General features: G+C 50.3%; 9 protein-coding genes across 9 annotated transcripts; 7 read left to right on the top strand and 2 right to left on the bottom strand.

Annotated features, from left to right (window-relative positions):
• Positions 1-1,316: 1,316 nt before the first annotated feature.
• Positions 1,317-3,065, bottom strand: P168DRAFT_243262 (cyclopropane fatty acid synthase; the record flags this gene model as incomplete). The annotated part of the gene is made up of 4 exons (XM_024833848.1): positions 1,317-1,523; positions 1,626-2,371; positions 2,429-2,915; positions 2,970-3,065. 4 exons carry the CDS (start codon positions 3,063-3,065, stop codon positions 1,317-1,319), a joined length of 1,536 nt encoding a protein of 511 aa, XP_024689338.1.
• Positions 3,066-3,981: 916 nt separating this feature from the next.
• P168DRAFT_330066 (MARVEL domain-containing protein) lies at positions 3,982-4,856 on the bottom strand. Its single transcript, XM_024841540.1, has 3 exons — positions 4,673-4,856; positions 4,344-4,617; positions 3,982-4,257 (listed from the first exon to the last, which is right to left on the bottom strand). Exons 1-3 carry the CDS (start codon positions 4,755-4,757, stop codon positions 4,164-4,166), a joined length of 453 nt encoding a protein of 150 aa, XP_024689337.1. The 5' UTR covers positions 4,758-4,856; the 3' UTR covers positions 3,982-4,163.
• Positions 4,857-7,458: 2,602 nt separating this feature from the next.
• P168DRAFT_63908 (uncharacterized protein) lies at positions 7,459-8,113 on the top strand. The gene is made up of 2 exons (XM_024842073.1): positions 7,459-7,562; positions 7,626-8,113. Exons 1-2 carry the CDS (start codon positions 7,499-7,501, stop codon positions 7,901-7,903), a joined length of 342 nt encoding a protein of 113 aa, XP_024689336.1. The 5' UTR covers positions 7,459-7,498; the 3' UTR covers positions 7,904-8,113.
• A 746-nt stretch (positions 8,114-8,859) lies between these two features.
• P168DRAFT_284908 (uncharacterized protein) lies at positions 8,860-10,158 on the top strand (the record flags this gene model as incomplete). The annotated part of the gene is made up of 4 exons (XM_024836168.1): positions 8,860-8,889; positions 8,999-9,706; positions 9,913-9,933; positions 9,976-10,158. The coding sequence occupies 4 exons, from the start codon at positions 8,860-8,862 to the stop codon at positions 10,156-10,158; spliced, it is 942 nt and encodes a 313-aa protein (XP_024689335.1).
• Positions 10,159-10,279: 121 nt separating this feature from the next.
• P168DRAFT_63892 (uncharacterized protein) lies at positions 10,280-11,104 on the top strand. Its single transcript, XM_024842072.1, has 3 exons — positions 10,280-10,778; positions 10,828-10,918; positions 10,971-11,104. Exons 1-2 carry the CDS (start codon positions 10,491-10,493, stop codon positions 10,912-10,914), a joined length of 375 nt encoding a protein of 124 aa, XP_024689334.1. The 5' UTR covers positions 10,280-10,490; the 3' UTR covers positions 10,915-10,918; positions 10,971-11,104.
• A 137-nt stretch (positions 11,105-11,241) lies between these two features.
• Positions 11,242-12,810, top strand: P168DRAFT_242876 (glycosyltransferase family 31 protein; the record flags this gene model as incomplete). The annotated part of the gene is made up of 2 exons (XM_024833829.1): positions 11,242-12,330; positions 12,442-12,810. The coding sequence occupies 2 exons, from the start codon at positions 11,242-11,244 to the stop codon at positions 12,808-12,810; spliced, it is 1,458 nt and encodes a 485-aa protein (XP_024689333.1).
• A 484-nt stretch (positions 12,811-13,294) lies between these two features.
• P168DRAFT_259351 (putative copper amine oxidase) lies at positions 13,295-15,577 on the top strand. Its single transcript, XM_024834628.1, has 3 exons — positions 13,295-13,643; positions 13,779-15,326; positions 15,413-15,577. The coding sequence occupies exons 1-3, from the start codon at positions 13,315-13,317 to the stop codon at positions 15,558-15,560; spliced, it is 2,025 nt and encodes a 674-aa protein (XP_024689332.1). The 5' UTR covers positions 13,295-13,314; the 3' UTR covers positions 15,561-15,577.
• Positions 15,578-15,983: 406 nt separating this feature from the next.
• On the top strand, positions 15,984-17,192 carry P168DRAFT_243422 (arabinan endo-1,5-alpha-L-arabinosidase; the record flags this gene model as incomplete). The annotated part of the gene is made up of 4 exons (XM_024833862.1): positions 15,984-16,262; positions 16,329-16,811; positions 16,914-16,999; positions 17,057-17,192. The coding sequence occupies 4 exons, from the start codon at positions 15,984-15,986 to the stop codon at positions 17,190-17,192; spliced, it is 984 nt and encodes a 327-aa protein (XP_024689331.1).
• A 4,086-nt stretch (positions 17,193-21,278) lies between these two features.
• Positions 21,279-24,426, top strand: P168DRAFT_293171 (LipA and NB-ARC domain protein). The gene is made up of 7 exons (XM_024837750.1): positions 21,279-21,631; positions 21,681-21,751; positions 21,802-22,045; positions 22,148-22,210; positions 22,274-22,585; positions 22,632-23,796; positions 23,857-24,426. The coding sequence occupies exons 1-7, from the start codon at positions 21,629-21,631 to the stop codon at positions 24,228-24,230; spliced, it is 2,232 nt and encodes a 743-aa protein (XP_024689330.1). The 5' UTR covers positions 21,279-21,628; the 3' UTR covers positions 24,231-24,426.
• The last annotated feature ends 502 nt before the right edge of the window (positions 24,427-24,928 follow it).

Below are 24,928 nucleotides of genomic sequence, written 5' to 3'. Positions count from 1 at the left end.
GAGAGCCAAATTCCCCTCCCATGCTCCAACACGCCAGCGGCAAAGCAAATGCGGCTTGGTTTCATCCTCGCCGTACTGGCCCGAGAGATTGACAAGTACATCTTCCAGCCAACATTCATCGCAGCAGCGAACGAAGACAACGGACTCCGAAAAGCCCTCAACAACCAGGCTGCGAGCAACAGCGAAAAAGAATCATTTTGTCGATCAGTTCTCTTATCGATGGATAGAGATACCCAGACAAGGGCATGTTTGGAGAACGTCCAGATCGTGGTGCGAAATGTGCTCGCATACGTCGATGCACTCCTCTCCGAAGACCAACGCTACACATTCCATAAAAGCCTCAACAACGTCGTGCAGAAGGCGTCTGAAATTTGGAAACCCATCCAATGCAGCCGCCGCCGGTATGAGCCAGATTTCGAGCCGCCTCTAGCTGACGACGAGTGGTCGCCGTTTGTATTTCCCGGGTCTGATAAAACAACTGCGGAGAATGGTGCCAGCAAGAAAACCGCAAACTGCCATTCGATTTCTGTGTTCCCCCGTCTGTCAGTCATAGAGAACGAGATTAGTATCGCATACACCCCTATCTACCAGTTGAGAAACTCTCACGACCAGTGGGTGGCTGCGAGCCGGGAGATGGTCCAGGAGCCGTCCAGTCCTACGATTGGGCGGGGTTTCTTGCGACGAACAATTGCAAACCAAAAGAGTCTGACTATCCCGCACGGAAGTTCGAAGAAGGGTGGAGGATAGAATGTGGAATGCACGATAATGGGGTTTGCGAGTTGAGCACGTGATGAGTGTATCTTGGTGGCTTCAATTGTCCCATGGTCAAAGATGCTGTAGACATTGAACCAAATGGATATATTGTTAGTGAAATTGATGAAATCTCTGGGAGTGGAGGCTGAAGGTTTCTGCATCATATCGGATACGTAAAATAGTAGTCAGATGATATGTGCTCTTCCAATTGCGCTCACTGGTGTCTACCTTTGGACTCTACAATGTATATTCCCCAGATGTCTCTGAGACGAAAGGTCCTGTCACATGGACAAAGTATAGGCTGGTGATATAGTTGAACATAGGCTCTTCGATGAGTCTATCAGCGGTTTTCATTTCTACCTCCCCCAATTAGCATGCACTATCGTTCTATCTGTAAGCTGATCAAGAGAATCTCCTGTCCATGGCCATGATATCTTCTCATATCGACCAAATCAGCTTCATTCTCTTTTGAAAATTCTAGTCCACACACGCCTTCTATTCGAAATTTTAGCCCAGTATCAGACCGACCAACACGGAATTATCCGCATATGGAAAAGCAGCGTTCAGGCCTTTGAAGCCAAAACAGAGGGTACCTCCCCTCCAGCGGTTCGGTTGCGCGCTGATCGCAGAGCCCCTTGAACCCCGAACTGCGTCTCGATGCCCTCCACGCGATGCGTCGAGTTGATGTTCTTCACGAGAGTGATTTGGAAACATGTGGCGCCGCCCTGTCGTGATGTGATGGTTGAGGAGGCGAGGAAATATTCCCAGATCTAGTTTGTTAGCCACAACCCAAGATATAAGACAGAAAAAGAAGGAAAGAAGAGGGACGAGGGAGGGAAGTAAGGAAAGAAGGAAGAAAGGGAAAAACTCACTCTGAACCACCGCTTTCCATAAGCAGCCTCCACCTTATCCCGATTCCCTAGCCAATTCCGATACCACCTCCAAATCGTAGCCGAATAGTGCACACCAACAGTATCCACAGCCTTGACCTCAAACCCAGCAGCCTCCAACTGATCAACAGCCCACGCTAGCGGCGTGCTGGCATCCGCGCCCGGAAAGACATACTTATTCATGAAGAGACCCCACACGAGATCCTCATACTGCCAGCACCTCCGCAGACCTGAATACTGCATATAGAATACCCCGTCGTCATCCAGCATATCATACACATACCGCAACCAGGCGCGGAACTGCCGCACCCCGACATGCTCTGACATTTCGAGGCACGTGATCTTCTTGTACCCGCCGGTCACCTTCGGTGCATCGCGGTAGTCGAGACACAGGATTTTGCTCTGTGATGCGCCGACGCGCTCCAGTGCTGTGTTGCCCCAGGCGGTTTGGTTCTGCGCGAGAGTCACGCCAGTGACGTGTGCGCCGTAGTGCTGCGATGCGTACTTGGCGAGTGAGCCCCACCCGCAGCCGATGTCAAGGAGTGTGTCGCCTGGTTGGAGGCCGATCTTCTCGCAGACGACGGCAAGCTTGTTGCTTTGGAGCTCTTCGAGGGTCTCTTCGCGGTTTGGGTCGCTGATGATTCCTGATGTGTAGATCATGCTCGGGCCGAGGAACCAGCCGTAGAAATCGTTGCCGCGGTCGTAGTTGTCTCGCGTTTGGCTTTTATCTTGGAGATGTCAGTTATTGAGCTGTGGTCTTCTTAGAAGGATATGGAAAAACACACCTTGGGCACGCGTGTGGAAGATAAGTGCAGGCAGGAACCGAAACAGAAATTGCTTGTACAGCCCCATCGTGAAGCGGAAATTAGCCCAGTCGTGTCTAAACTCGAGACACTCGAGCGCGTCTCCGATGAAGTCGACCTCGCCGTCGAAGTACTTCTCGTAAAAGGTTTCCATGGGAATGCGGTTGCGGCCGTGGTACCGGGCCCTGTCGACTTCGCTGTGGAAGCGTAGGTAGTGCTCTACTGGGCGGCCTGCGTATCTCGCTTTGGTGTTTTTACGCGGTGCCATGGCGGAGGCGACGGTCCAGAAGCCCATCAGGATGGGAATTGTTGTAAAGACGGCGAGGAAGAGCATCGTCCAGATACCGCCTCCCAGGGAGTATGAGAAGTAGCCTGGGACGGCGACGAGGGCAAAAATCATGGGGGCCAGCGGGAAGCTGTCGTTGCCGCCGGAGTCGGCTGGTACAGGGCCATTTTTGATCGTAGGGTACTACCAATGTCAGTGGTTTTGGTTTGTGCAAGCTTGATGTCCAAGGAGATATACATTGGTCGTCCGCACACCGCAGTCCTCCGCCGGGGTGGTACATGCCGCAGGCGGAGTTTGGATGAACTCGAACTTGTCGGGATCGAGGTTCGACATTGTCGTGAGATATGCCAGACGGATTCAGCCGAGTATGGCGTCCGTTCAGGAGGAAAGGAGGTTGAAGACAAGTGACCTCGAGTGAGTGGGTGTTTAGAAGAGTATGTGATGCCTCGGATTCCGGAGTCCTCGGGTCCCGAGATCATCTGCAAGGGCGATTGCCTTGGGTGGATTATCTGATCTGTCGATGCTGATATAGCCCTGCATATTGTCCGGTGAATATTGTGTGCTACAGCAGCCTTAATCCCGATTCTCAATTCGCTAGTCGAGCTATACCTAGTGCTTCATACTGGATCATCTCCAGTATTACATGAACTGCACTTATCGACGTGAAAAGTAATTACTCAGGGGAAATTCATCCGATCGCTGTATTCGTAAATGGCCATACAGGGATCGTTCGGCGGAACATGACTAATATCATATTATGATCCATCTTACAGCAGTATAGGCTCCATCAAATGCCCACAGAGCTCTCCAAGCTGCCGATCTCGGGCTCCGTGGGACCCGAAACCTTGTATGACAACAAGACCGCTTCTCTGTGAGTGAAAGTATTGCAGCTTACAGTAATAACCCCATGCTGCTAACGCATCACATCTTCTCTGCGATAGTATCACCAGGACCTCCAGAATGAAGGAAGAGTGGTGTGAGTTGATCGGAAAGTCAGACAAGGCGATCATCAGCCCAGATCATTATTTATGAACTGCTTTGATGTGTCAGCTGTACTGACACATGACACTGCACATCCACTAGTCCTATTCAAGTCTAGCGGATATCTGCGGACGCCGATCATAATATATAATTGGTCCATTATTTGTTACCACCAGGGATATACTTGCGATCACATGCAAATCAATGACGATTTTCTTGATATTCAACACAACAACACAACTTCAAGAGTCTGAAAAATAAGAAAATAAGAATCAGAAGAATGCAGTTCAGGGAAATGGGTTCATCATTACATTAATCACATAATTAGGAAATAGGTCGTTACAAAACTCTAAACATCATACCCGCGTCAAGCACGCTGCCATCAAGACAGCCTCTATACTTTCGTTCATGATCACTGGATCCAGCCCATCTTTATACCTCCTGGTGGCTTTAAACTTCCTGGATTTCCTTTGTTGGTGCAGTAGACGGGCGCTCACTGCGCAGAGCAAGGAATGATTGGATGGTTGTCACTGTGAAGAGAGCACTACATCCATTGTTAGCTGTGTTTCTTGTGTCTTTGGATTTCTATAGGGACAGAAATATGGTATGGAGAGTGGGGTGGGTGCATACAATTCGAACGCCCCAAACAAGACAGCAACCTGAGAGGCATGGCAGCCGGCAAAGTTGCACTGGTCGGCAGGAAGAAGCTTGGTCGCGAGCGCGATAAAGGCCGCCAGCCAGAGCAGCGTGGTCAGGGTTTCGACGGCGGGGATCACGATGTGCTTCGCGGCGTGGTCGAATCGCACGGGGGCCAGAGACAGGTAGGGCGTCGCGAAGAAGGCGGACCAGATACTGACGGCGAACATGTAGATCGCGATGTCGTCGAATTGGTATGCAACGAAGACTGGGTGAGTTAGTGGGGTCTCTCTCTAACCACGTCAGAGGATAGAGTGACGTACGGTAAGCAGTCAGGCCGAAGACCACCAACGCAAATAGCACCTGCGTGATGCGCAAGATGCTTCTCCCGGGGATGTTGGACGCCATTGTAAAGGTTGTGAACGGGGTGATTATTGATGATAGGATCGAGCTTGCGGGATAGATGCGTAAGTTTGGGACGTAAAACAAGTTAACAAAGAAAAGTCGTTATGATAATATTCATCTACCAAGCCATTGAGTCTCCAGAATGGGTCCAAAGCTTTATATAAAAAATGATAGCTGTTGTATGAGCTGGTCTGCAGATACACAGACCCGGCCTGTGATCCTTTCACATGCCGCCGATCCTCTACCGGAAGGAGTAGGGTCTGCGAATATCGACAATTATTGCCAGCCAGCTAGCTAGCAGATCAACTACAGGAGACCATGGATATAGTTTAGCGGCTAGAGTTTTCCGCCTGATGTACCGGGCTCGCACTAATCTTGAGATTGCGCCACTCGGGATGGGGCACCAAGGATTGACCCTGAGACCCTGGCCGAGTCGGTTCATTCAATCTCTCCCTCGGCCTCTCCGGTTCGGAAAGCCGTCCGTTTATCGCTGGCCTTATCGGGCCCTCTCTCCCCTGTCTCCGACCCCTGTCAATTCTCCCTATCGATATTACTGTTGGCCCGATCGAGTAATTGCCGAGGTAGACCGAGCCGCTCCGGGCTCCTTTGCGACATTTACCATTCAATAATCTCTTTCAGGGATATCATTCTTTTGATTTTCTGATTTTTGTTTATCCTTCTATTTCCCGTTTGGTGACAGTCTATTACTATCTATAGGACACAGACCCCAAAGTATCTTATATCTCGGCACATGTCAAGAGACACTAATTTGAACTCGTGGATCATGCATAACGTCACCCGATGCCCGGCAGATGAGTCACCGTGACATAAATATGATTTATGCTGCATGCACTCGCAAGCCCTACCTCTTGGGTAAGATGGCAAGGATGCATGCAGAGTAGCCACTCCGTCAGATCCTTCCCTGTCTAGTGTATCAACTGTCCGTGATGATAACGCATGGTCTTTTCAAGCTGTACCAAGCAACTGCCTGACGATGGATCGCCACGAATCACGATTCTAACTCGCGTCTATCGTGAGCCCATCATTTGATCGCTCTGGTCGATCGGATTCCATCGATCGTTCTAGTTCACTTGTCTTCCGTATTCCGCCGTGCAGGCTGTTGTGGTCGCCTTTTTATGTTTTCGTCATGCTGAATATCAGCTGTAGACTGGTCTCGATCTTTCGGACGTCGAACACAAGGGTATTGTGTCATTGACCACGCTGATATGACGCGTGTCATGCCACCGTGGTCGCTCTATCATCGGGTTCTGTGTCGTTGGGATGATCGAATACTACTGCTGATCATCGGATATTCTAGGATTCTGAACTGGTTTGCAAACTGTAGTTTGCTGAGGTCGAGAAGACGGTCTTATCAATGTACTTCTTGCGCTGCGCTGTGATGTGTCGGAAATATGGCGGAGATCTCTCGCTATCATGAGCGTCTCCATTATAGCCCTGAGCCCACTTGGTTCGTGTCGGTGGGGCTATCTTCGGTCCAGGGCGATAGGGCACAGGATATTGTAATCTAGGGTCTGATAGCTCTTCCACATTGGTTCTGCACCGCTATGAACAAATCAATATTAAACTCTATAGTTGATGGCATCTCCGCGGTTTGATTTATTGAAGTAGTGGGACTGTGAATCAATGTGGGGTCGAAATAGGTATTCTGTTTCGATATTACCGTTGATTCACTCTCTTGATTCGGTCAGACGCCGAGGAATTTGCCAGGGTGAGGTACGGGCGTCGTTCTGCTAAGGAAAATCTTCGGGGTTACAGCGCATCAAAACCTTTGTGGCAAAGAATACCGCTCAGCTACAAAAGATATCTAGACACTTCTGAGCTCTATGGGTACCCTTATATAGCCAATCTTATATTGCGACAATCTTTGATGAATATTTGCGCTTTAGTACCTGCTCTAGCTTTTATCTCCAGCATTTTCTCAGATCCAGCTACTAATAGCGAGTTTATATAGTGGGTGAATGTTGTGTTGTGAGTTCTCCTTTAAGATATAGGGCTAGGGCTAAAAGGTCGATATTATGGGCGAACTGCGAAACAGCTCTTACAGTTAGACCAGAGTTTAGATAGAGCTAAATGTAATTATCAGCAAAATTAACATCATTTCAAGTGAGAGAGACTTTAACTTCAAGGCAAGGGAAATATCATTGCCTGCGTAGTGGAAAGCAGGTGTCGATATATATAGTGGTCGTGGTTATCCATATAAGCACTTAAAAGTCTGTTAGTCTGTTCGGAAGCCTATGATTATACTAATCTATTCTAAGGTAGTATAGATCATGGCTATTTTAGTGATATACCTATTATTCTATAAAATGTTACGTACTAGCTGTGCAGTCAGCGAAACTGTCTGTCGCTCACTGTCGATACCAAGTCTCCGCACGTGCGCAGATAGCCCCAACCCACTCTACTTGACCCAGTCACTGGACACAAACATCACCAAGTTAGTATAGAATGTAAACACCCTCTTTACAAGTGAAAGAGTACTTGTGATTTAATAAAGTTATATAAATACCAGACCTACTCATGTGTTGAATGGGATTATGCGCGACCCTCCGCGCACTGCTATCATCTGACCTCCACCATCCAGATGACCGTATCTACATAGCAGCCCAGATGACAACCATGGCTGACTCCCCAACGAGGATAAATAAATATGTGTCCTCCAGTACCAACTTAATATTCCTCAATATTTTTTGCACCTATCCCAGTTGTTACATCCACCCTATACTATGAAAACTATCAGCCTTGCGACGCTCATCCTCGGTGCATCGGCAGTGCACCACCAGGCTACATGTAGGTTTTGTCTCCATCCAAACCACATTAGGCTGAATGGAACAACTAACAGAGCTTTACCAGCGCTGAAAAAGACATCGGATAGCGCCAGGATCGAGCCCCTGAGTACCGATCAGTCGGTTTTCAGTCCGTTGGACGTGGACGACAGTCGTGAGTTTCCTTTCCTATCCTTATCTGATCCACGTTTTCTCCAAACGAGGGTTCGAAGACTGTTTATAATTGATCTGACATGTTCAGGCTGCTATGTGTGCTCCTCGCCTTGTTCGGGTGCTGTGTGCTGCCATGGGGCTTTTCCGCAATGTTGCACTGATGGCGCGTATTGCTATTGCTGTGGGGATTAGTTTGGGACTGGGTTGGGGGATTATCTATTTTTGATGGTTATTTGTTTGTTCCACTGCTGAGATGTTGCAGTTCTGTTACTTTTTTTATTTACTCTCTGCTAGTTTCAAGTTGGTTATATAGAATGATTTACAAACCATATGGTATACACACTGACCGTCACTTGTATCCCCACACTATACCCAGGAGCTCTGTGAATGATTGGATAGTGCATCTCGTTCTATGGCTGGCATACGTACTAGTAAAACCCTCTTTTCTATTTTGGATGACCACCACATTCCGTGTTATGACTGTTGGTTTTGTAGGTGGCATTTGCTAAATGCTAAGGCAACTCTTACTATCTATCAATATCCACGGATTGCTTGATCAGGGGAAGTTGCGACAGTCACTTCTCGTAGAAAGAGTCACCTGACTGTATCTGTTGTTCTGTGAACCCCCCTGCCTCCATATCCTTTTCTCTTCTCATTCTCTTCTATTATGAGAACTATTGTTTCTAGTGAAGATGATTCTATTTTGATCATGTCTTTTTTCATCTGATAGCGATGCCATGGTCATGCTTCTTTTAGGTCGGGTATGGGAGCATGAAACCACCTCCTGAGAAACCATGGCCGACACGAGAGGTCTAGAGGTTTTTGAATGATGCCAATCGACAGGCGGTAATGTGGGCTGCCAACGACGTCGTTGAAGGGGCGGGGATATTCCAGAATCGGTCATATTTTGCGCACTTGGCCACTTGTATGGAAAACAATCCCATGGATGAGTATCAGGCCATGACTCTGAGACAGGAGGCTTTGACCACCATGAATTGGGGTCCCGCCATGACCTCTCTACGGACTTGCAACAAGCCCATGATGGCTGGGCGGTATTCTACATCTATGCGTTAGAAAAACATGGTAAAAAGCCGTCTACACATACGTACTGGCTACAATGTAATCCACACCACCGTGCCATAAAAACAATGCACCAACCAGAACTGACGGCCTCGGCCGTATGTGAAGTCAACATATATTCTTCAAATTATGCTAACAACCTATACTAACTGCGGCCCCACACCAAGGGATTCACCTAGAGAGTAACCGTTCGACACCCGACAACAGCACGTCGGAGGGCTCGAGGAAGTCTGCACCAGGCCTGCGAGCTGCCCGACCAAACGGGTACACGGTTCCTGGGACATCAATCGGTCTGACCCGAACACCTGCACGTCTAGCCCAGTGGCGCTCGGGAAGACGAAGGCCCAGACATCGCGCTTGACGGGGTATCATGAATGGGACGCAGGCGAACGCTCCCATGGTGACTCCTGCTGGGCAGCGTGTGACGCGCGCGGAAGCACGCGCGAAAACAATGGAAACCACACCACAGGGAGGGATGTGCGCGTCGCCGGCTGCCAGCATGGTGGCTACAGCCGACCTGGCACGATCAGACATTTGAAACCTCCTAGGCGGTCCCGATCCAATTGCTCCCCCCGAGGGAGGGAATACACACCAACTGCCATCTTCGCAGCTCTTCCCACGCGCGTCGATTGCGTTCGTCATAGGTCATACTTCGGCAATGAACATGGACCGCTTTCCCAAGACGGGGGCCGACTGGAAAATGGTTGGTGCCTTCCCGAGGCCGTACGGGTGTCTCTGGGAGCCCCCCGTCAGTTGCTCGGCAAGCTCATGGTCACAGATGACCCCGAGCGGCGGGTGAAATGGACGGATATCGAGGAGGAAGGCGGGTGGGCTGCCCAGAGTTTTTCTGATGTCCGCCAGAACAGAATCTATCACCCGTCAGTAGGACGGTATCAAGCGTCTACTCCCAGGGAGGTTAGTGCACCAAAGTGTTGTCGTGGATCACCTCGCTTCAATATCTCATTGATGGTATGGAAATGTCCCCACAAGGGGCTAGGCTTCGGTTGGGGCCAGCCGGCGTGCTGTCTGATGCGAAAGTAATGGAGCCTTTCGAAGAGGGCAGCCGCTAGGACAAGATAGTCCCTATGATAACTCCGATCATGTATAATTCATTCAGCTAGGCTGTTGCCAGGGATAGAACCGTGTGTTACTCGACTTTGGTTTACAGGTAGATATATAGATAGATGGAGGTTCTTCTCATGAGGGCTACATATCTGGGCAGTACATACACGTATGCAGATTACAATAACTCGTCCTCAACGGGCGGTAAGCCAGGAGAGGTAGACCGCCTCCTACATCAGGAATTTGTACCAAGCTCGAAATATTCTATGCTCGATTCTGATACGATGTATTATCGACACTGCTGAGGTAATATAATAGAAGGCGGCAGAATTCTAGCATAGTGTATTATATACCTATCGATACAGCCCATACATATTAGCGAACCACCATTGTCAGTGCTGCTTGGGTCATAGAAGATATATACCTCTTCCTGGAAGGTGGTGGTGGATGTTAATTCTGATGGTGAGGCTGTGGCTAAGCACTAGATGTTGCATATTGCGCCGACTAACCATCTTTATACTAATCAGGCTTGGCATGGTTCGGCAATTGAACCGGTATCAAATGTGTTAATTTGCTGCTTTCTCACAGACGAAGTTGTGGTTATGATAGCGATTGGTGCAGAATCTGGTAGTGACATATGCAGTTATTCAACGGACGAGATTCAACTCCTACAATGTTAATGGTGACATGGTGTTGGGTGTATGGATGCTGCCTCAGGCAGCTCCTCAAAGGATTCCTTGGATTCCAGGCCCACAGAAGCGTGACTGGCTGGTTCATTGTGGTGGCGCTGTCAGATGTCGATCACTTCCTTGTTGTTTCTTCTTCATTCTTTATCGTTGTCTTTCTCCGTGTTTTTTCTTGCCTTGTTCGTGACAAATCAGATAGACATAGCAGGGAGTTCCTTTTAGAGTTCTCATGGACCATGGCAAGTACTTGATACCCCATGAAGTATCGGAAAATAACTGTTGCTGTAGTGGAGACCGTCAACCGAAGGGACTGGAATGCGGCGCCAGGACCCACACGGCAAAGCCCCCGTTTCCCTGCGAGGCTGGAGCCCCTAATATCGTCGGGAATAACAACCAGCCTGATTCCAAACTGTCCTTAACTCATGTTGCAGGTGTCAGAAGATCATCTCTATTGTCCAGCTTCCAGCAGAGACATCTCCACGAGGACAACTGAATGCGCTGGATATATCGGCTGGGATGACGTTATAAACTCGCCAGTTGCTCCACCGTCGGTACTGGCCCCGTGACCGCAGATTCTCCGCCCCTGCCGGCTCCTCATTCTATTCTGGTCTTTATTTTACTTTATTGTATTTTATTGGCTTTATTGATTTCGATTCTTGTTTGTATTTGTATACGCTGGGATTGAGAATCCCTCCCCTCAATATGGCCATCCGGCTGTCGCGACGTTGGATCACGGCCCTCATCCTGTTGTGCGGCTTTACCGTCACCACCACATTCCTCCACCTGGGCCTCAGCGGCTCCTCCCTCATCCCCTCCGACCTCTACCACCATGTCACCCCCGAAAACGACGGCCCTCCACCTCCCGACTATTGGGAATGGGAGACATTCACGCGGTTTGCGCCCGCGCCACGGACTCCCCCAGGCGCCGGCGCCAGCAACGAGAACCCAGATGACCACCTTTGCGACTCCTTCCCGACCGAAGTCCTCTCGCGCGTCCAGGTCGTCCTGAAGATGGGCGCCTCCGAGCCCGCCGACCGCCTCAACCCGCAGATCGAGACCGTCACCCGCTGCATCAAGAACCTCCTGATCGTCTCCGACCGCGAGGGCGAACTGCGCGGTCACCGCGTGCACGACATCCTGGCCACCCTACCTCCCTCCTTCCGCGTGAACACCACCGACTTCGACACCTACGAGGCCGCCAAGCGCGGCGACCCAGCCTCCATGGCTGATACCCAAAAAGGATGGAACCTCGACCGCTTCAAGTTCCTCCCCATGGTCGAGCGCGCCTACGACGTCAACCCCACCGCGCAGTGGTTTGTCTTCCTCGAATCCGACACCTACGTCGTCTGGGACAACCTCTTCCGCCTCCTCGACCAGTTCAACCCGGACCGCCCACTTTACTTCGGATCGCCGTCGCCCGGTCGCGTTACCGGCGAAGGCGAGGTCACCTGGTTTGCGTATGGCGGTGCGGGCATCGTCCTGTCGGCGGGCGCCATCGACAAGGCGGTGGAGCGGACTACGGGCGCGATGGGGGATCTTATCCAGCCGTCGCTGAGTGTGCAGTTCGAGCAGATCATCAAGGAGGACTGTTGCGGTGACTCGGTGTTGGGCTGGGTGCTGTTTGAGAAGGGCGTGCGCTTGTCCGGGTTGTGGCCCATGTTTCAGCCACACCCGCTTCATGGTGTTCCTTTCGACGGCGCATATTGGTGCCAGCCTGTCATCACCATGCACAAGACGTTGCCGGCTGACATGTACGGGTTCATGCAGTGGGAGAATAGTCGAGACCGATCGGTATGTTTTCTTTTTCTTTTCTTCTTTTTTCTTTTCTCTTTACTTTTTGTTCTGTTCTCTTCCTTCCTTTCCTTCTGTTTATATATTGTTAAAACCATGCTAATCCTGTAGGAACCCCTCCTCTACTCCGAACTCTACGAATACACCAAACTTGGTACATTCGACCACCGCACCGACTGGGACAACGGCGACTGGGGCGGGTGGCAGGAACCGCCCGAGGCCCCGGGCCACGCATCCTTCGAGGCTTGTGGGACCGCCTGCCACGACCATCCCGAGTGTAAAGGCTACACGTACGACTCAACCGGCCACTGCATCTTCATCCGGACAATGCGGTTAGGCTCGTCCAAGAAGTTACTCGGCACGACAGCCCGCCTATCGGCCGGGTGGGATGTGGGGAAGATGAAACAGTTACAAGAGGAACTGAACGCGGATTGTAAACGACCGCGCTGGGTGAAGCCCAGTATCACGAGAATTTTCTAATATTTATTTGATATATGGTACGATGTGGATGGATATGGATGACGTCTGTTTTCTAATTTTTTCTTTATAATGTTGGGGCGTTGGATACATACCCTGTATTTACATCATGAGTTGCACATATTCTTGCATATATTGCCTTGATTCGTGGGATACAACAATTGTCTTGGTTGGATTGGTTACACAACATGACAATGGATTGTCTGACCTTATTCTGTCGGTTCTTCTTGACTGATTCCATCTCCCCTGTATCGTCCATGAAAAGGATAATGTTTTCCTCTCCTGAGGCACCAATCATAGTGACGATGGAATCATTCCGCGTCTGGCCCAATCGAGCAAGTCCAGCCGAAAACGTCCAACTTACGCCAGAGGATTCAGGCACCGGGGGAATCATTCCGACCCCGCACGTGTAGATAAGCATCTGTATATATAGAGGATTCCTAGATCATATTCCCACAATCCGACATCATATTTACATCTACAACTTGTACGAACAAACAAGAGACAATGCCTCACCCCCTCGCCATACTCTCCGAAGAGGAGACCAATATCGCACGCGAGGTCGTCCTCGCCGCGCATCCAAGCACAGTCATTGACTTCCGGGAGATCTATCTCTGGGAACCGCCTAAAGACCAGCTGCAGGAGTTCCTGGCCCTCGAGCATGCAGGTCGATTGAGTCCGACGACGCCCCGTCCACCGCGTCAAGCGTTGTGCCAGTATGATGTCATTGGGGGTGACCGCATCCCGTCGTACGAGGAGTCGGTCGTTGATGTCGGGTCGCGACGGCGTACGCATCATGAGGTTGTAGGGAAGCAGCATCATGCTGCGCTGACACTGTAGGTTTCCTTTCATCTGATCATTCCTATGTGTTGGGGTGATTATTCAGATCAAGCCGCCGAAAAGCTGCCCAGCATGTTGGTGCTGTCGTTCGAAGTATACGACCATGCAGTGAGCGCTGACCAAGACCTTAGAAATGAGTTCGACGTCCTAGTCGAAAAATGTTTCGCCTCCCCCCTCTTTCAACAAGCCCTCTCCGATTTTGACCTCCCCCCCGGCTTCGAGGTCGTCATCGAACCCTGGCCCTACGGAGGCCGCGACCACACTGACCCGAACCGCCGCTTTTTCCAAGGGCTGTGCTTCGCCCGGGACACCACCAAGAACAACCCCGATGCCAACTTCTACTCTTTCCCGTTGCCCGTCATCCCCGTCATAGATGCGTTGACCTCCGAGATCATTCGCGTCGACCGTCCGGCCACAGGCGGGAAAGGCGAGGCGCTCGATGCGCAGACTTTCTCCCGCGATATCATCGGCCACTGCAAGTCGTCCGACTACGTGCCGGAGTTGTTACCCCAGAGAACACGCAAGGATCTCAAACCGCTCAACGTAGTCCAGCCCGATGGCCCATCCTTCCGCGTCACAGACGAATCCCTCGTCGAATGGCAGAAGTGGCGCTTCCGCGTCGCTTTCAATCCTCGCGAGGGCGCCACCATCCACGACGTATGGTACGACGGCCGCAGCGTCATGTACCGCCTCGCGATCAGCGAGATGACCGTCCCCTATGCGGACCCCCGGCCTCCCTTCCACCGCAAACAGGCGTTCGACTTCGGCGATGGTGGCGGCGGCAACATGGCTAACAACCTCTCCATTGGGTGCGACTGTCTCGGGGTAATCAAGTACTTCGATGCCATGGCGACCGGCCCTGACGGTCGCCCGCAGAAGCTCCCTAACGCCATCTGCCTGCACGAGCAGGATGGCGGTATCGGGTGGAAACACTCGAACTGGCGGACTGGCCGCGCGGTCGTCACGCGCAACCGCGAGCTCGTCGTGCAGTTCATCATCACGCTAGCTAATTACGAGTACGTCTTTGCGTACAAGTTCGACCAAGCGGGTGGTATCACCGTCGAGGCGCGCGCGACAGGCATTCTCAACGTAGTCAACATCGACGCCAACAAAACCTCCGACTACGGCACGGTAGTGTCAGGCGGCGTGCTCGCGCAAAACCACCAACATCTCTTCTGCGTGCGCATGGATCCCGCCATCGACGGCGCGCGCAACTCCGTCCACATCGAAGAGTCGCACCCCGTACCCCTCGACCAGGCCACAAACCCCCATGGCAACCTCTACCGCGTGCAGTCGACACCTGTCCCCCGAGCCGCCGCCCTCGACGCCGCGCCGCACCTCAACCGCGTCGTCAAGATGATTAATCCGCACAAGCGCAACCCTATCTCCCAGAACCCTGTCGCCTACAAGTTCACCCCGCTGGCTACGCAGACGCTGCTCGCGGATCCGCGGTCTATCCAGGCCCAGCGCGCCCAGTTCGCTCAGCACCACGTGTGGGTTACGGGGTACCGCGACCATGAGTTCTACGCTGGTGGGCGGTATACACTGCAGAGCCAGGTGGAAGCTGACGGCGTGGCGGATGCTGTCAAGCGCGGTGATGTCGTCGAGGATGCGGATGTTGTAGTGTGGAGTTGTTTCGGCATTACGCATAATCCACGAGTGGAAGATTGGCCGGTCATGTATGTTTTTTTCTTTACTTCCCACAAGTCTCCCTTTACCCTTTTCCCTCCCATACCGCTGTTCTAGAATGAAACTAACGAAACAGGCCCGTCGAAACCTTCCAGCTCTCCATCCGCCCTTCGGACTTCTTCACGGAGAATCCCGCACTGGACGTCCCGTCGGATCGGAACGGATCGTCGGTGGTGGTGGGGGGGAGTGGAGGAGGGAATTGTTGCAAGCCGGCACATCTGTAGCTGAATTTAATATAAACGATATGCATTTGGCACGGTGTGTATCCGATTGGTGGATTGTGTTTCATATTATGGAGTAGGTATCTTGCGTATATTAATTGTAGGTAATAGCTCACGGGGCGCGTGTGGGGTTAATCTACTCTCGGTTGATATTGTTTCGTGGTGACTTTCCGGCATTGGTCGTTTCACTATGGAACTATGTTTATATGGTATGAGAGATATAGGTTAGGGCTTCTCCTGTTGGTGGATTATCTTCTTGCATCGGTTTAAATCAGACACTAGTCTAATTATCTACCGCGGTAACGGTATATAACTATTATCTCCACATTTCTATGTGTGTATATATACTCCATATCCTAGCCGCCAGATCTACAGCCCTAACTAGTACCTACAAACGTCATCAGAGTCGATCACAAGTTGATCACAATGCTCTCCTTCATCCCCACACTCCTCCAACTCTCTTGTCTTCTCATCCCCTCCATCCTCCCGGTAAATGCATACCCCGCTCCCGGTGCCTGCAGCGGCCCCTGCAATGTTCACGACCCAGCCCTCATCCGCCGCGAAGATGGGACTTACTTCCGCTTCTCGACGGGCAACAAGATCTCGTATGCGAGTGCCCCTGCTGTAGAAGGACCGTGGACGGCGCTGGGGAGTGTTCTTCCTGACGGGTCGATTATTGACTTAGAAGGGAGGGATGATTTATGGGTTTGTCTTTTCCTCCTTCTTCCCTTTCCCTATCTGCCTACTCAGTAAATATCGTACTAACTGGAGAAACAGGCCCCAGATATAGCGCTTGTTAATGATGCCTACCACCTCTACTACACAGTCAGCTCATTCGGCACGCAAGCCTCAGCAATCGGCCTAGCCACCTCCCCCTCAATGGACCCAGGGTCATGGACAGACCACGGCGCAACAGGCGTCTCCTCCAGCGAAGGATCACCCTACAATGCCATCGACGCGAACCTGTACATAGACGGCCAAACCCCCTACATGACCTTCGGCTCCTTCTGGACAGACCTCTTCCAGGTTCCTATGAATGCGGATGCCACACTGTCCGCAGGCGAGCCGTACAATGTTGCGTTTGAGCCCGAGGGAACGCATCCCCTGGAAGGGCCGTTCTTGTTTAGGTCTGGGGACTGGAATTATTTGTTTTTTATGTGGGGCGTTTGTTGTGGGTATGATGGGACTATGCCGCCGGCTGGGCAGGAGTATAAGGTTAAGGTTTGTAGGTCGGAGAAGGTGGATGGGGGGTTTGTATGTTATTCTTTCTTTCTTTCTTCTTTCCTTTTCTTGGTCAACTCTAACAGAGTGGCTGCTGTTGATGAACTGATACTAATGGTATGACTGAATGAATAGGTCGACAGCGACGGCATCCCCTGCACTGAAGGCGGCGGGACAGTCGTCCTCGAAAGTCACGATACAGTCTATGGACCAGGCGGACTGTACGTTCTTACCTTGCATCCCCTATTCATATTTCTGTTGTTGAGCTAACTGAACAGTGGCGTCTATGATGATCCAACCCTCGGCCCCATCATGTACTATCACTACGTGGATACGAATATTGGGTATGCGGATGGACAGAAGCTGTTTGGGTGGAATGCCTTGGACTTTTCCAGTGGATGGCCTGTTCTGTAGTTTCATTCTCTTCTTTCTTCCTGTCTATCCGAGAAGTAAAGGATCGTTTGAGATGAGCTGATGGTAGTTACGGTTACGTGTATTAGGGACGGGATGTCTGATAAGAAATGTTATGCAAGCATCTATCTATCTTTATATCTTGCATCCATGCATCAATACTAGCCCTAATGACACTATTATAAATACTGCCTACTACTAGTGAAAACTACATAATAATATAAAATGTCCTTACTCCTCAATCTTTGTCTGACCGTCTCTCGACCCCAAGTATCTAACATAACCGCCTATGTCGAGGTACTATCAACTGGGGCAATATATAATAGAGACACACCCTTGGTATGATGGCCCTTCTCATGACATTCAGAGTCTGACTTGACAAAAAAACAGTCCATCTCTGTTAGTCTTCTACCTCATCTTGTCAAATATCCGGGCGCCTTTGAATATACTAATACTCTATTACTGTTTATAATAGGGAGCAGTAATATCAGCATCTACTAATATCTAGACATAGTTCCTATTAACCGGCCCTGATGAATATTGAAAATAGTACCTTAGTTAACTTGCGGCTATCCCAGAGTATCTTAAATACAGGGTATATACCTGGATCATTTATCTTAAGCGTGGCCGTGAGAAAGATAGTGTATTTTCTATCCTCTGACAATCACAACAATAGTAATGACAGCAGCAGCGCAGGATCTGGGGAAGACCAGGCCGTGACTAGCTGTTCAGCCTCGTTGATCCACCTGAGTTACAGCATTATTAGTGCCGTGTGGTCAACTGACTCGGCGCAGTTGCATAAGCTGAATATGGCGCAGTCAGGGCAGGTGGTGTCTGCGGGGAGTTACTCGGGGCGGTTTCTGGTCAATGGTAGCATGGAGTTTAGCAGATCGGCAATAGAAATAAGGTTAGAAGATGGGCTGTGATGTCCGCTGTCCAATTCTAGAACGGTCTAGGCTTCTTCTTTTTGTTTTTTACCTCTGGTTTGTGCTGGAAACGAAGCTTTTATGTACTTAGTAGACAGTGTATAGTTGTATACTCAATTTTCAACACTTCCCCATTCCGTTTAGCGTTCATCCATTGTTGTTTCTTTACCCACAGAGAACTTAAGCAGATTACCGAGGAGTGGCTGAGCAGAGGAGTGAGTAGCTGTATATGCATAGTGTTACTTTGTCAAAACATAATCTATTTTAGAGCAACACAAGTGGTTATTTCTTTTCTTTTAGCCCTTCTAATTGTCATCTGGTTTTACTTAGCTAATGAGAAAGTGATTTATCAATAGACTAGTAGGACACACCTTGGTACGGAGTACATAGTAATAGCTAGGGTCAAAGATGGATCGACAGCAAATGCCTAATCTAGTAACTTGTATGCTCGCACAGCCTGATAGATGAGTTGATGATCATTTTCTTATAGTAATCCAGTCGTGCTGTTGCGTGTCGAGATCCACCATCGCAGCCTTGTAATAAGCCGGTGCTGATCTTTGCTTTACTAGACAGGAGTTCTCACATTTATACTTTACTCAACATGTGCTAGGATACAACAGGCAAATGGACTTGATGATCCCAGCATGTACCCCAATACATAGCCACACATACTTTGTTCCTGGGGTGCTGAGATGTCTCTGTCGTGAAAATGACTCCAAATGGTAGAATTACTGTTCAACCATCCTTCCAGGTTGTGCTGGTCTTCATGAGGTGAGTACAAGATAATATGTAGAGTAGGCTGTGCATTCTCGCCCTCCTCTGAGCCGTAGTTGGTGTGTCTTCACTGCTGATCTGTATTCTGCCAGCCTGAAAAGTCTGCGAGTTGGCTTGATTTCTGGCGTCTGAGTTGCTGATCCATGGAGAAGAAAGGTATAAAGAGTCTATCCTCCTCGCTCGATTCAATTCCATTATCAGTTTCAGATCAGGCTTTGAGTTCATCCAGGTCCAAAACAGCATTTCTCTAGACGATCTCGATTTACAAATCCAATCCGACTGTCACAATGATCAACATCAAAGCTTTTACCCTCGCTGCCTTGGCCACCTTCTCCTTGGTGGCAGCCGACCCTTGCACAGACAAGGCATTCTACTGCTCTGATAAACTGCAGGGAATGGGTATGTCTTTCCCGTATGATCATAAATGGAGAAGATCAATTAACACATTTTAATTGAGCACAGGTGATTACGGCGCGGCCATTGACGAGGCCTTGAACAAAGCCAATCAGCCTGTTGATGATAAGACCCGGAACAACAGTCTCTTCAAATGCGACGAGCATAGTAAATTAACCTGGATGCTCACCTGCGATCGTGGCTGCACAAACTCCGTTGCATACAATCATTACTGTTAATGACTGGTGATTAGGAGATGAAAGTGTTCTTCCTGGTTGCCTTTAGTGGGCGCGTGCTGGAGGGATTGTTGTTTGCATATCACGATTTGTACTTAGACTTGGGATTTACATCTATTAGTTGGTTTTGATAACAAACTCAGCTGACTAGACTGGACCAGGCCTGGGTGGATTTAGTGAAGGCGGCGATTGTCAGTGGTCATTTGCACGGTTCCCTGATCAGTGTTGATATATCCTTTTCCCTGCAGCTTCTGCAGATTGTATTCACTCTTGATAGTCCAACTCACAATCATTGCCACTTCGTGGATTTTGCCAAAAGTAGTAGATCTGGTCAATCGCAGCTTCTCTGGTCAGCTTGAAGAGAATAACCTGTATAATATTGTGGGAGACCGACGACCGCAATAATGGCGGTACCACTCTAAACCTTGCCGGGCCTGACAGCTGTATGCACCATTCGGTTTAAAGCCCTTGCGTAACTTCCATGTCACGCCTTAGCTGGTGATGGAAGGCACGCGTCACCGCGTTAAAGCTCTGTGGATTTTTGGGGCAATAATCGTATGGGAACATTTGTGGGTAGTCCAGAATTTCGCGGCTGACTATCGGAACGTGTAAGCATTGCTGAAAATGCCATGTATAGGAAGATAGAGCGTCCGAATTACAAACCCCTGCACCTCCACAGGAATGTACGGAATCCCTCGTGCAGCCCAAACTACCTGATAACTTTGTCGACCTGGACAAGGAAACCCAAGCATCATATTGCTAACAATAGACCCATGCAAAACTTGCAAAGGTGTACAACGTGTCAACATTCCTTGAAGACCGTCCCGTCCCTTCCGCGAAATGCTTATTTGCTGTGGAGAAGTGTCTAATATCAATGTGATTTGACTCTGCGCGTGCCTGATTGAATTTTCGAAAACTGGTCTGGTCTGGGATTTCTCGGACGGTGTCTGTTTTCCTTGAATGAGAACAAGCTTGTCGAGCATGAGAGACAGTTCATGAAGTATCGACGGTGGGATGAGATGCACCAGCTTGTGTGGGAACCTCTTGATACAGATACTGAGGGCTATGTGGCGCGCTGGATGGCCTGTCAAGATGGGGGCATCCGAAATATCCAACTTAATCATATATGGACGGGATGAGCGATACAGATATTAGTCTGATCTGGCAGAATTTAAAGGACACTCAGTGACGTAGACTGTATGTATCTCTTTGGTTTCATTAGAATATGATATTGACTGTCAATATACACTACATGGATGGCCATTAACAGCCACTGCACCAAAATGCTGACCAGCAATTTGGGAGCGCTTGAAATGACGAATATCCCCAACACGCATAAAGTAGATAAGTCACAGCTTTCCTTACTATAACACCCTGTTTGTAAAACTGTAATACAGAAGTTACAAACAGAATTTTTCCAAAATGAAGCGGGAGAAGATGATGTAAAACATTCAACAAGGTGTTTCGTCCAGAGTCATATAATTTCCACCTTTCAACACCGGTGTCATATGTGCGTTGTTTAGGCAATCGTTCTAGACAGAATCATCTCAACTAACATCAGCTACAGCATACAAGTCATGCAGCATTGACGGATTGTTTAAATCAAAACCAACAGCAGCATGTGGCGTACTTCCGAGTGAGTACGCCGTCAGCACTAGCTGGTCTCTGTACAACACAGCAAGAGAGTCATCTGCTGATACAGTACTGACCCCTTCCATAGCAAACAGCGGCGTGTTCAGAGCTGCCCAAAAAACACAGTCCATGTGACAACCGCCCGACGGACAGATCAATCGTCAAAGTGATAGCTGCACCTCGCCTATCTTAACCCCCCCGGGAAAGCTAAGAATAAGCACTGCATCTACCAATAAGAAGAGCCACGCTACTTACTGCATCCGAATTAACGCCATCTCGTATATCTCCTGCGAGCATGCCGCAATCCGAGGGAATCTCAGTCGATTGGGTGTCGTTCCTCGCGGGTCGGCGTGTATCACCTGGTTCGTTGCGGCTGAGTCTGTTTATTCTCCTTTCTTTCTGCTGCTCCCTCGTGCTATGTCCTTGGACTCGCGATGTCAACCGGAGTGTTGTGAGAACGCAGTAGATCGGAGTCAAGATGGTATGAGCCTTGCAATCCAGGTCCTTTCTCAAGACTGATATCCAGATAGAACCCAAACGTGGAATATGAGTATCCCTTTCTTGAGGAAGTCTTCACTCCGCCAGAGAATTCAAAGATCGAGTATTCCCCCTGATCCCCATTGTCTATCCGCACATCCTGAGAATATTCAGCTTCATCTTCGTCCACGGTCTCAACCCCCGTGGTCGAAATGACCACCCCTTCGAGACATGGACTCATCCCAACGGGACGTTCTGGCCCCGCGACTTCCTCCCGCTGGATGTTCCCCAGGCTCGAGTCTTCGTTTACGGATATAACTCAAATATTACGAATCCGCAGTCAATGTCCACGGCGAGTGTTAAGGACCATGCGAATACCTTACTGAATTTGTTGGATATGGAGAGGAGTCCGCAGATGGTTGGTCCTCCTCTTTGCGGTTCTTTAAGGGATGCGTTCCTGTGGTTGATAAAGAGGATGGCGTGGTAGAGGTGAATGTATGGCTAACGTGAAGACTGATAGAACACACGACTGCCGAAAATCATCTTCATCGGACACAGTCTAGGGGGCTTGGTCATCAAACAGGTAAGCCATGCTTGCATCCCCTCTACGGAGCCTCCCACGACAGACAGAGGTGCTAAGAAATAGGCCCTCCTGAACGCACAAGAAGACCCCAAATACGGCACTATCCGCAGAGACACAGCCGGACTGGTATTCTTCGGCACGCCCCACCGCGGCACAAAAGGTGTCGAGCTGGGGAAAATCGCAGCCAAGGTCGCGCGCTTCGTTTCCAAAGGCCATGCCAGCAATGACCTCCTCGACTGTCTAGAGCAGAACTCGCTCTTTACCCGCCAGATGAGCAGTCGCTTTTCCCACCAGCTGGAGGATTATAAGGTTATTTCATTTGTCGAGGGGAAAGAGGTTATGCTGGGTGGGGCTGGACCGGCTTCTATTAGCCATGTATGTATATCCCATTCCAAGGTATCGGGCTGTACTAATTGTGTAGCTCGTCGTTGACGAGGAGTCGGCCGTCCTCGGCCTCCCCGGAAACCGTGAAACACGCCTCAAACTCGACGCAGACCACTCGATGATGTGCAAGGTCAGCGCCCGCGGGGCCATGTACCGACTTATCAAAGGCAACATCAAGCAAATCGCCGACCAGGTGCTTGTCACCGAACAGGGTTTTATCACCCAGCCGAGTTCGGCCGCGCCGCAGAGTCCACCTCCGCTGCCGCCTCGCATAGACGCAACTAACAGCAGTACGTCGTATCCAGCTGCTCGCACGCCGCTGCCTGGCGCCGTGCAGCCGCGCGTCACGGGCGTGTTATACCCACCCACGGACAGCGACCCCCGGTCGATTAAGGCGGCACAGTTGAAATGTGAGTGGAAGTGGGACGAGGCCCGACAGGTTGAGTATGCTCTTTTTCAGGAGCATCTGCGCACGCTGGGTGCGGACCACCATAGCACGCTACAGGCGGGATACAATCTGGCCGAAATTGATGTCGAGTCCGGTTATCTAACCAAAGGAGCGGAGTGGGCGGAATGGGTGTCCAACAATAGCGCTCGCGTGTTCGAGCGTCGCCACCCCCTCGCGATGAAGGCCGAGAGTCTGATGGGTGAGATTCTCTGCGCGCAGGGCAAGTACCAGGAGGGAGAGTCGGTCATAGCCAATGTGCTGGCCCGCCAACAGATGGCCCCTGGCGTGGGCGAACAGGACCTTGACACTCTGGAGACGCGCCGTCGGCTGGCAATGGCATATGACAATCTCGAGCGGCGACAAGAGGCGGTGCAGATGGGCGAGAAGTACCGTCAGAGTTTGGTCGCTCTGCTGGGCGATACCCATATTCGGGTCATTAAAGCGGGGCTGTATAGCGCAGAGCTGGTGATTGAGGCCCATCGCGCCGAGCATGGGGGTTCACAGATGGTGATGCGGTTTAACACCACCGTGCAACAGTCCTGCGCATCAATCTGTCAGATTGCACGCGATGTGGTCGCGCTTCTAGGTGCGCGCCACCCGCTGTCGATCTATAGTTTGAGAATCGAGGGTGCTGCACAGATGGTCGATCATAGCTGCGGCGAGGCGTCCGAAACTCTCCGCCGCGCGCTGTCCTTGGCTGAAGAAGTCCTGGGCACGGAGCACCCAGAGACGCTGGCTATTGTGGCACACCTGGGTATGTCCCATTATGAAATTTGGTCCTCTACAGCCATGTGCGTTTAACTAACAGACCAAGGAATCATGTACGCCTCACAGGACAACGACCCACTCTCGTTCAACAAAAGCGCCGCCGGCTTGAAACTCGCCGTTCCCTGGATTGAGCGCTACCTGCGATGGGCGGAGCACCGCAAGGGCCAGGGGAGCCCAGAGGTGCAGGCCTTGTTAAAAATGCTCGCTAGTCTGTATTTCGCAAAGCAGCAGTACGTGGAAGCGCAGGGATACTACGAACGACTGGAGGCGTCTCATCGGGCGAGTGGCACGCCCATGCCGGACGAGGCGGCGAATTTCATGCAGCTGTGCCGCATGAATACTCGGTATTTGACCCCGGCGCGGTCCCCCCGGGCTGGGGGGTTTGAGAGCATGTTGGCGGCCTTTCAGAAGCGTCTGTAGTCAATTATCTTTGATTTCTTCTGATTGATATGGAGTTGACATGCATGTTCTGCGTGATGCGATTTGAAGCGATTACCGACTGAGTTGTCATTTTCTGGCCAATTTTATGTTAATATCCACTATAATGTCCATGAAAGTAGGATATAGCCATGGTACTATGGAGCTACTCGTGTTTTGAAGTAACTTTGTGACCCGTGGACGGGCTGGCATGGTTAGTTAAGCTTTGATATCACTACCCTTGTGTGATGCCGCCGAGCCAATCCTTGTATCGCGGAAGGGGCATATATCTGAATATATGACGGAAGTGGAGAAACACTGCAGTCTATCGATTTAATCAGGACGTCGAGAGATGCTGAGGGTCAAGCCTTGTGGATCCTTGGCCGTGGATGGATAGAATAGTGGACAAGGGGTGGTGATGTCATGCATTATCTTCCTAACATTTGGCTCGACCACATTCTTGCCATATGTTCGTTTCGCATCAGCTATGACAGCATGTAAACTATTGTCAATTTCATTACCAAGGTCGTCTATTCGAAATTAGTACATGAAAACCGTCTGTGGCTGTGATGGCCCCCGGGGTTGGCGGTATCTCGTGTCCTAGAGCTTGTGATTGGGTTCCTTTCCGAAACATCTGGCTGTGGCGTCGCAACCAGTAATCATGTTGGCAATAGACTTTGATCTGCACTTAAACTGAGTTG

This window comes from Aspergillus campestris (assembly GCF_002847485.1).
Source record: "Aspergillus campestris IBT 28561 chromosome Unknown P168scaffold_13, whole genome shotgun sequence".
In the NCBI taxonomy this organism is placed as follows: Eukaryota; Fungi; Ascomycota; class Eurotiomycetes; order Eurotiales; family Aspergillaceae; genus Aspergillus; species Aspergillus campestris.
Note: the sequence above shows the minus strand (reverse complement) of the source record. Positions and strands in the feature narration are given on the sequence as shown.